Genomic DNA, 11,607 nt, shown 5'->3' on the forward strand with positions numbered 1-11,607 from the left:
ATTTTTTTATATCTGAAAATCTCCCATGAAAAATAAATATTTTTTTATTTTACTCATATTTTAGCAAGCACTAGAAAAAAAAAATTTAGCTAAATTTTAGCAAACAATGATTTTTTGCTATGAAATTAGTAAAAGAATTTAGTCCGGACACTTTCAACGATTTTGCTGAAAATTTAGTAAAAAAATATTGCTAAATTGATTGCTAAGTTTTTAGCTGGTCAAATTTGAGCAAAATTTTGCTAATTTTCGGCCTCAGAAACTTTGTGTGTACATAGATCGCTCAGAACTGATACATATCAGTTATGATCCTAAAGGTTGAAAGTCGTTAGGTGAAGGAAATCAGCATCGAGACGTTCGTTGCTGATAGTCTGCGTCCTTTTTTACCTCATCATGTAACGCAAAAGTGTTTCAAATACAGAAGCGTCGTTGTCATGCATGATTGTTTGTATGATTTGGTTGAAGAAGGAAAATTTGACTGCTTTGATTTTTTGGCTCTGAATGTAGTCAAGCATGGCTCAGTGAAAATGATTGATTTTCGGAAGCATGAGCCCGAGAGCTTAAAGCTCGAGAGGATTCAGTAGCATTTGTCCTATTGGAATCAATTTGCTTCTACGGGCGAAATTCTCTCCTGTCGTTCGTGCTTAGAAAAAGCTTCCTGAGCATGAACGGTACGTGAGAAGATGAGATGGTGTGCGTGCATACATCGTCCGCGTTCCCGTGTCGTTTTCCCCTTCTCAGAGCAATCTGTGATTGAGAATCTATCGTTGGGCGAAGGATGGGACTTACCATCGCTATAGAAATATGCGATGTGAGGGTCTAGTCCTTAGGCTTGAGTCATTCGATTTCTTTGTAGGGATGAATGACAGCATGCTGTTAAATTCCCGGAAAAAAAAATCGATTTCTTTAATTTTGGGTTTCAATCCCAGAATTAATTTTTGGTTCCGGTTCTTCCTAGGGGTAGACTGGCATACACAAATGTAAATAACACTTTCACTGGTTAAAATTAAAATTTAGACATCTTTGTTTGACTGACATGCATTTGTCAAGAAAATCATGTTTGTCATTTGATCAGAGGCGCCCTTTGTTTTCCTTATGGGGTATTACAAGGGGTGAAAACGTACCCAGCGTTTATCGCGCCATGTTTTCGATCATCTTGATTAGTGATTGTTGGACATTGCTGGCAAGCCAAATGGATACGTTTTTTGGAGTGATGGTTTGATGATAATTACTATGACAAACTATTTTGTTTTTTTTTCTTCTTTTTATACATGGAAGAGGAAAAAAAAACATTTTTTTAAGATACAAATTTTTTTACAAAAAATCACACTAATATACACATATACACTGACATCGTCTGAACTCGTCGAGCTGATTCGATAGGTACCTATAAAGGTATATCTAAGACCCATAATTAATGATCTCCCAAATCGACCGATAACTATACCTTTCCGAAAGAAAGGCAAAAAATCGATAGATAAAAGGTCCATTGACTATTTCTTGGATTTCTTTCCATAGCCCAGTATACTGAGTCGATTTGAGGTAATTTTCGAATTTTTCAAACCCTGAGGTCTATAAAAAAATCGTTCTGGTTCGAAACTTATTCATGATTTTTCGCAGAATAAAAGTAACGTTTACATGAGTAAATTTAAACTTTTAAGTTTGTATGGGAAAATATAACTTTTATTTTTGAAAATCGGAATTTTTTTTAATTTAACTCTGGAACCAAGTCATTTAATCGTACTTGTGCTACCATGTTGTTCCCCTCAGAAAGGGTAACATTCATCTTTTTTCCTACAGATTCCATAACATCTGGCCCGGGTTCAGAAATGAAACGAAAAAAAAAATCATCAAATTATGGATTGGAAAATGCCTTCGGATGCTCGAATCTGGAGGCTGCTGCTGGAACTGCTGTCAACATCATAAATTATCGACTTGCCATAAATCAACCCATCGCATCGGGTTGCGGGTTGCCGCCATTCAGGAACTGTTGAAATAGGAGCAAGATTCCCAGGAAAAGTGGCGAGGATGGGTTTACCGATTCCTATCCGGGGACTCATTCCGGGCTCTCTTCCGAGTTTCCTCAAATGGGATCCGAGATGGGAAATGTCACGAGGTGCTTTCCGGGTGGCCCGAAAAACCGGAAGAACACAATCAATATGGAAGTAACTGGAATAAATTGCCATCGAGGAGGGTGACACGCGTGTGGAAGTTTGGTTTTATTGTCGATTCCTTTTGATTTTGGGGGTATAAATTATGATCCACCAGGCGCCTTTTTTTTGTCGTCTCGTTTGCCTACATCTGGGGAAAGTTCGGGCCAGCAATGTGCCGAGGCAATAAACTTATGTGGTCGTTTGCGTTCAGATGGATAATCATTTTCTTAGACTATGACTTTTACTTTTATTGAACTTGACGGCTGAAGATTAATCAAAGTTAATCGTTTCCTGTTGATATTAAGTGCGGGTTTCAAGGAAAACAATAAAAGGCCAAAACTTTTGTTACTCGTGAAGTTTGAATGAGGAAACCGAAGCTTTATGGATCTAGGATTAAACTTTCATGCAATGGAATATTCTACAAAATGCTATTTCTCATTTAAAATGCTCGATCTTAATGTTAAATCAATTTCCCCCAGCTGCTCCTGTTTTGGAGATTCAAGGATGGCCCAGCGTATCCGGCCAGCCTTCACCACTTTCTAGATACTGGGTTCGCCGTAGAGTCGCGTGAGCTCATGGTTCACTCCGAGTGTACGCAGAGTAGAGTATAGTATCGATAGGAAAGCAATTATAATCATTATGAAATGGACACTACTGATCAGGCTTGGCAAAAGTCATCGTCATGAGGCGTGAAGCTGTGACTGTGAAGCCTCTTGGTCCGTCAAACTCAATTGACTGTTCCTTAACGACCAGTCACTTCGTTTGCCAGTCATTCATTCCCCAGTCACTTGAAGCTAAAAGAATGACCTAGTCAAGCAATCGCATTCAAACGACCGGTGACGAAAAAGAAACGCATTTATTATTATTGTTGCTCCTGCCAGCAAGCCGAAGACGACCGAAGACGAAAAAGAAAAGAATTTATTATTATTGTTGCTCCTGCCAGCAAGCTCGTTTTCAGTTTTTTATTGCTATTGTTGCTCTCTGCCAGCAAGTCGTTCAATTAGTTGTACCTGCCGTCAGCAGCCGATCGAAGTGTGAAGAGATTTGCCAGTCACTCTCAGGAGAAATTTTGACCTTGTGTAGGAGCTTCGCCAGTCGATGATGGAGAAATGTTGATTGTTGTCGTGCTTTATCCGTCATACGAGTAGTGAGGCTCCGTCAATTGAGAACAGTGCCAGTCGTTTGATGAAACAAAACTAGTCGGGTCAAGCGTGATGGGCGAAATTTACCATCACTGCTACTGATAATTCCTTAGATTTATGTGTGTCATGGTTTAAAATATTGTTAAATATCAATGTCTCTGTTGAGCGTGTAAAAACGATAGAAAAAAGACCGCTAAAACTTGAGAGAGAAAGGTAAACGTCAGAAAAACGCTAGATCTCTCACGTTTCGAAGATAGATCGACAAATACTTGTGCTTGATTCTAAATCTAAATTCTAAATAAGGACGCACGCAAATCGCTTTGCTCTTCGATTGGAGCAAGTGCCGTCACGACACGCAGGTCCTCCTCGAGCAATATCCATGTCTCGTGCCCGTAGAGAACTTAGTGCGAGGACTAAGTCTTCTCGATCGCAGTTGCATCGTAAGCACGAACTCTGGTGATCATTCGCCGTCGGATCTCACGGCTGGTGTCATTGTCTGCGATCACCAGTGAGCCGAAATAGACAAAGTCTTCGACTATCTCCACCTTGTTATTACTATTACTCGACAAGCGGGTTCAGTCGGTCTCGGATCCACAGGCCAGCATGCACTTCGTCTTGGACGTATTAATCATCAACCCAATCCTTCCTGCTTCGCGTTTCAGTTTGCGGTAGATCTCTCAACCGCCGCAGATGATCTGCCGACTATATCAATGCAGAGCAAAGCAGATAAGTTGACTGGATCTGTTGGAAATCGTGCCCCGCATTCGCCCACCGTTCGTCGAATAACACCTTTTAGCGCCACGTTGAACATCATGCAGGATAGATCATCACTTGTCGAAGCCCCCTGCGCGATTCTAAGGGCAGAAACACAGTGCACGCGAGCGAGCGAGCGAGCGATTTTTGAATGAACCTGAAATGAATTTCGCGCGAACATTTTTCAGGATCGTTCACAGTGCACGCGACGAACGGGATGCGATTTACACTGAGAAAAAACTTTATGGATAGGAAAGAAAATAATATTTATGTAAATCAATTTATAGGGAATTGAAAGAATAATTTTTAGAGGTTATTTTTTGTTTAAATCATTATGAAATAATTCGTATGTGACATTCAATTAAAATTTTTAACAGCGTCATAAAACCATTCAATTATTTTTATTGCCGAATCCACAAACCGGAGTTTTCAGCGCCGGCGACTTTCACTGACGTCAAATCATGTTGACCCGACAAATCCACGTCACGTGACTCGCAGAATAAGCACCAAAGATTTTATTTCAGAAGCACTTTAATGTAAGATAAATTTGTTCTAGAGTCATATTTATTATTTAATTTTATCGTTATGCTTGCTCATGTTACAGATTGAACAAGTAAAATTTACTTTTTGTCTGGATATATGTATACTTTCTATGCTCAGCAGTTGAGTGTTTTCTTTGGTTACAGATGTTAGGATGCTACAAATTTTTCTAGGAGTTTTCATTGTGAGTCCAAGCAACTGATTTTGATCTGGCAGCTGCGTTTCTTTTCCAGTCGACATATTTTGAACTGTATAATAATGATAATAGTAATTTAAGATGAAGGGAAATGATAAATAACCATTTTTGCAGCTAGTACTCCAAATATTTTTCAGCTAATCTACTCTTATTTTAAAAATTTAAAACAATATCCATATATCAATTTCTCTAGGAGAAGTTATTTTATTTGTTCTTAAAGAAAAGGAGTATTGTTTTTCGAAGAAAATTATTTTTTATAAACCATCTTATTTATTTTGGCATCAAACTTAACGTTCTTAAATTATTCAAGCAATTGAAAATGGAATGAAAAAAATTTGGATCGTGCGAGACCTGATGACCACGCAATTGGTCATCGGAATCTCCAAAGGTTTCAAATAATTAGAGAAAAAAAACGCGCGCCGGTATATGGAATATGCATCTTATGCAGCTTGGCGAAAAAAATAAATTCACAATGTTTAAATTTTCCTCCGAAGTAATGTGTTTTTTACAGCACAAATACCATTCATCATTTCAAATTCACCTACACGGCCTTGTGATATAGCTCAGTTGGCAAGTCTGTTGTCTCCTGAGCCGATGTCCGCGAGTTCGAGCCCAAGAGTAAACATCGAACACAGTTGTACCGGATAAGTTTTTCAATAACGATCCGCCAACTGTAACGTTGATAAAGTCGCGAATGCCATAAAGATGGTAAAACGACTATAATCGAAACAAAAAAAAAATTCAAATTCACCGTGCCGCAGAATAATACGAATTTCTCTTCAGAATTTGCTGGTCACCATTTCGTACATATACTGGACAAACGACAGGTATTTGCTGGAAAAACTTTGTCATAATTGAAATTGACCTCTGCTTCGAATTTATTTAAAAAGTTAGTCGAGGAAAATCGTTTTTTTTATTATTTAAAAATAACGCGATATATTTTCAAATAAAACTGCCAATAAATAATCTCAGTGCAGGTTCATATGAAGTTTGGGTGAACCAAAACAAAGTATTCACGCGACTGCTGCGACGGATAATTTTCCAAATGGTATTTCGCGCGAGTAGTACGAATCGCGTCGCTTGCACTGTGAACGGTCTCACAGTTTTCAACGCGTTCAAATGAGGCGCGATTCTTCGCGCGAATCGCTCGCTCGCTCGCTCGCTCGCGTGCACTGTGTTTCTGCCCTAATGAACTCGACAATTCACCCGAAATCCACACACAGCACTGCGTTCCATCCATCGTCGCCTTGATCAGTCTGGTCAGCTTCCCGGAAAAGCAATTCTCGCCGTAATGTGAAGATCTGGTTCGTCGTAGACCGCCCCCCCATGAAGGCGGTCTGGGCTCGGGCTTGTTTTGCTATGCCTTTAGTATTCGGTTCCCTCAAGCTTGTTTAACAGGAGATGTGTGAGAGCCATTAGTTTGGTTTTTCGGTTTCGCTGCCTCGAATTGTTCAATTCAGGATTGCTAGCGATTTTTCGTTTTGAAATTTCAAAGTTTTTCCCGGTTATATTTGATGATTTCCCGATGTGTATTATACTACACAGTAAACGAAAATTACCGAGTTCGGTAATTTATTTTACAGAACTAGTTCTGTAATTCGAAAATTTTCGGTAATCCACCAATCTGACGTCTTGTTTTTACCGAGTTCGGTAAATCGAGTTTTGATTTGCCGATGTTCGTTTATTTTTATGTAAACAAAACTCTTTGCGAAAAATTTTCGGTAAAAAAAACACCGAAAACTGTAAATCAGTGTCGCTGTCAGCACAAAAGTCAAATTTTGATGTGTCTTTTTCTGGCAGCTGTAAGCGCAACTGTCTCACTCTGATAAACGCCATGTAGAAAATGAAAAGTGAAATAGAAAAGATTCATTTTGTCGTGTGCGCCCGCGAGCCATTTTAAAAACTTTTGCTTCACCCGTTGTAAACATAGTGTTTGTGTGAAATTGAAAATTGTATTGTTTCGGGAAACGCAATTTTGTCGCTGGGCGGTAGTTGGACCTGGAAGCAATAAAATCGTCGTACCATTACTACTAAAATCAGCTCCATCGGGAACCGTCTTAGTTGCAGCAAAAGCGACATCTGAGAGTCGCAGAAGTGCCCCACTGAGTCGAGCTTGATCCCGCTGCATTTCTGCTTTTTCTGGGATCACAGTACTAACGGACCGGTACCGGAAAGTCAGGAGAAGAAAGGGGTAAATGAATGCAGCATTCAGGTGAGTGAACGCTCTTTGGAATTATTTTTAATAATGTGTAATAAATGTTTCTTAACATTGTTTCATTTACAGACCAACACGGTTGATTGCAGTCTTTGCAATAAATAAATTCTCAAATAAATAGATCTTCAATAAATTCATCATGTATTTTCTTTTCTTCTCTTCTGAAAATTTGTAACAATCCCTTGTGTTACGCCCGCTCAGTCACAAGGACTCCTTTAAGATCACTCAGGGTGGGCTTGCAAGAACAATACGAGAACTGTAATGTTTTTGGCCAAATGCAAATCATTTTATTTAAGTGTCGAAACTGTTAATTTGGCACTTTCCCTAGTTCCCTAACTGTCCTTAGTTCCCTACTCTCAAATTTATACAGAGGTACTTACGAAACCTACGGTGTGTGGTGTAACGTGTATGGGCCCAACGATGTTCGCTCCGCTTCTAGGATCCGTCTTCTAGCCAAGCCACAGCGCTCGTGGCCATCCGGGGAATCGTGCTTTGGATCGTCTTCCGTACCAGTCCTGGAAACCGCTCTACCTTAGTTGTGCCGTGGGAGCAGTTCCCGCCCGTAACAACCGTTCTAGTTGGCCAAGGGATATTGGGGAAAACCCTTCCGCTCAACGATTGCCTTCCTCCTTAACCAGAAACCACGACCATGTGGTCTTGCCAGTGACTGTGCCCGATATATGTTGGCGATATCGCGGCTTCAGTCCCGATCTTGGATTCCTTTTGGCAGTGCCCGATATGACTGACTTTTCGTAGCCTCAGCCTGAATCCGTTCGACACTTGAACCACTTAAAGAACCACCCGCGAACTCTCAAGGATACTTCGGAGACGCGTGATTTTGGGAGATAATAAAAACTTGACACCAGATAGATTTTGTAGGTGTTCCTCCTTCCAGGGTTCAGATCCAAGTGGCAGAGGAAATGTCCCTTGTTTTTCCTCTTGGACATGGTTTTTCCAGAACTCGTCTAAATTGCGTATTAGACGTGTTCAGGCGTCTTCAGGGGTGTGTTGTAAGTGTAGTGTTGTTAGACGGCTGATTACAATTCCTAGAGTGTTGTGTTTTTTTTTTGATAGATGTGATCAATGTGCCATTTCTCCTCATACTCGTACTAGCTTTTTCTAAGAATTTCACTTATTTATTTCAATTTTTAAAGCTTTCAATAATATTTTGTGAAATTTTATTTATACTACCCTATTCTGCTAATTATTTAATTAAAATGATTTGCTTAGCTTCCCCCGAGGTGACTTTAGATTTGTGGCCATACCAAAGTGCACGATCACAAATTCTCACGACTGTTAGTGAACTTTATGTCGAATATGGATAAGCAAAAAAGTTATATGAGGTAAACTGAAAACTGCAAAACTTTCGGTAATTTTGACTGAAACCCGTAAAACGTTCGATTATTTCAGCTTATGATGCACAGCGCATAACACAAGAGGGTTCGAGTATCCCGAAGACACTTCAAGCAAAAAATCTCAATTCTGAGGAACACAGAGGGACATAGAAGGTCGAATCGATGTTTTTGCCTAAAGCGGTGTATTAATATCGCACGGCGTTCAACGTGAGGGGACACGGGCTAAAACATTTTTTCCAGAAGACACTTGCACTTTACGCACAAACATCGATTTGACTGAGTCTCTAACGACCATATGATTCCTTAGAATTGAAATTTCTTGCTTGAAGTATCCTCTGAAAACTCGAATCATCTCGCGTTATGCGCTTTGCATCATATGCTGAATTTACCGAATGTATTACGGATTTCGTTAGAAATTACCAAAAATTTTACAATTTCGGTAATATTTACAGAAATTTCGGTAAAAACTACCGATATTTCGCTAAAAGTTACCGGTTTTTCGGTAAATATTATCGAGCTTTTACAGTTTTTCGGTAAAAAAAATTACGGTTTTTCGGTAAAATTTATAGATATTTCGAAAGTAACTACAGTTTTTTCGGTAATAATTTTAGGTATTTCGGTAAAATCTACCGGTTGTTCGGTACATATTTACTAGCTTTGGTTAAACATAACCGGCCTCTCGGTAATAATTGCAGACATTTCGGTTCAACAATACCGGTTATTCGGTAATATAACGAGATATCACGTTGACAACTGTCAATAATTTGACAGATGATCAGCCGAGTTACGGTATTTTTTTTTACCGAAAAAGGTCTGTAACATTTGACAGCTGTCACATATCTGCCATGAAAAAATAACCGAACGGTTTACCGATTTACACATGTTAGGATTTCGGTAAAAAAATTACCGAACTCGGTAATTTTCGTTTACTGTGTAGATTTTTTTAAATATAAATTCATGGTTTATAATAAAAAAAGCAATGTAAAGGGCCAGAAATTTCTAACAATTGTATCTCAAAACTTGTTAACCGATTAGAATTCATGACAAATACTTTGGCGTCTTCTAACACGTAGTCTTTTCGTTTCAAATTGACAATTTTTTTTAGTTTTTAAACGAATCTTACGAAATTGGCATCTATTTTTTTACGCTCCACAATTTTAACAAATTTTTTGAGTCCGGTCAAATTGATCTTGAAACTATAATGCAGTATTATTAAGCCACTGCGAATTTTTTTAGAATTTTCATAAAAATCTAGAAAAAAAATTATAGTTTGTATAGAAATATGTACCGTAAACTGGGAAAACTTTGATCAACATGATATTTTTGCGGATAATCATCATTAACTAATTCTGAAGTAAGAATATCTGAAAACTGTTTTCCACGTTTGAAAGCCTATAAATATAAATGGTAGCATTTGAAATCAAATGAGTTGTTTTATTTAACAGTTTAACTTTTTTCCTTTTTATAGGTATAGTTTTAGTGTTTTTTTATAGTCATTCTATGATAATTTTTGTAGATTAAAAAAACGGGCATTTTCTATGAGAAAGCCTGTGTAGAACAAATGGCTAAAAACTAGAGAAGTACCGATATTCGGTCGGCCGAATACCGCCAAAAAACCGTTAGGCCGAATATTCGGCTCACCGAATAGTTGAACTAAGTATTCGGCTGAATTGGCCGATTTGCCGAATATTTATTTTTTTTAAATTTATTTAATAATAGAATTTTCAAATTTATCAGCTGGTGTTGGATAAATTATTAAATAATGTATGTTTATTAAAGTAATGTTAAATGTAATTTTAATGCTAAAAACTCATCAAAAATTTATGGTTTCAGTAAAACATATGAGATGTATTATGTATCCTTGTATCTTCACTCTAGAGTTTCTAGTTAGTTCTAGAGAGCTTTCTATTTTGATTATCGTTATTACAAATTTTCTTGATATATCCTGGCTTGCCCATTAAAGAATTTGAGAAAAGTTAAATCTGACCAGAATTGTCGGATATTTTTAAAATAAATAAAAAATTCAAATTTCTTTTTGAAGTATTTTAGATTTTGCGTTACAAAATGATTTTTTAGAGTGAATTTAAAAATAAACATCAATTTCTGATAAATCCTTAGATACGATTTAAACACTGATGCTGTGAATGAATGAATGAAAAGTTGAATTTAGTAATTTCTAAGTTTTCAAAAATCGTCTAGACCCGGCCGTGAGGATACGTTTACTCATGTAAACGTTACTTAAAAATTCTGCATAAAATCATGGATGAGTTTTGGACCAAAACGAAGCTTTTTAGGCCCCAGGGTTTGAGAAATTCAAAAATAACCCCAAATCGACTCAGTCTAATAGGATATGCATAGGATCAATTTTAACCTGCAGCGCATAAATTTTCGAAGGTTTCTAATTTCCCATTCAAATTTGGGGCAGTCTAATGAACATGCTATATTATACCCCATCTTAGCGAATCGCGAATTTACCATGAAATTCATGAACATTTTGAGTCAAAAAACGAGTGTACTCTTTGAAGAAAGGTGTTTTCTATAAATACACATAATTTGTTATAACTTAAAGTCATTTAGTTGCTTCCATAGCTTGATTTTGAACATTTAAAGCATATTTCAGCGTGCTCAGTATCATTTTCAAGTAAATATCACAAAGTATTGTCTTATTTATTTTTTTGTGCTCGATTACATGGGGGTAGTAGGTATTATTTCGGCTTAAAACTCACCTGAAATGGGGGCTCCGATTCGTGGCTTTCGTCGCTGCTGGAGAAGCTTGATGATGATGAGTAACGCCACGGGCGTCGTCGAATTTTGCGCTCCATCAGCTTCTGGGGGCCATCATCATTGAGCCCGGTGAACGACCCACTGGCGATGGTCGACGTCGACGGCTGAGGGCTAGCACATCGTCTTCCCCAGTCTCCGGTTCCGGTTCCGGTAGGCGTTTGCGAATGCCGTTCCCGGCGTACCGGAATTTTTGAACGGAATGAAGCTGATTTACGCAACGCCGACATATCGCTGGTTACATTTCTATTACCCGAGCACGGATGCTCAGCTTTTTCTGTCGAAGAGAGTGAAATTAATTCTGATTAAAACAGATCTCACTGAATATCAAAGCGGGCTCCCTTGGAAATTTTGAGTCGTTTGATTAATTTTATCGGTACGTAGAAATGATTCCAATTAATTTATTCATATCGACAAAAATTAGCATTAAATTCTCAATAGTAAACGCGTTAGAAGCTGTAAATTAAATGGAACT

At 38.1% G+C, this 11,607-nt stretch overlaps 1 protein-coding gene across 1 annotated transcript in view; it reads right to left on the minus strand.

Moving 5' to 3' along the window:
- LOC129738016 (uncharacterized) overlaps positions 1 to 11,362 on the minus strand; it is a 344,832-nt gene extending 333,470 nt beyond the window's left edge. Inside the window, exon 1 of the mRNA XM_055729191.1 lies at positions 11,078 to 11,362. Coding sequence (XP_055585166.1) covers positions 11,078 to 11,362 — 285 coding nt within the window. The remainder of the gene's footprint in view (positions 1 to 11,077) is intronic.
- Between the last annotated feature and the right edge of the window lie 245 nt (positions 11,363 to 11,607).

The sequence above is a fragment of the Uranotaenia lowii genome, chromosome 1 (genome assembly GCF_029784155.1).
Source record: "Uranotaenia lowii strain MFRU-FL chromosome 1, ASM2978415v1, whole genome shotgun sequence".
NCBI classification, from domain to species: Eukaryota; Metazoa; Arthropoda; class Insecta; order Diptera; family Culicidae; genus Uranotaenia; species Uranotaenia lowii.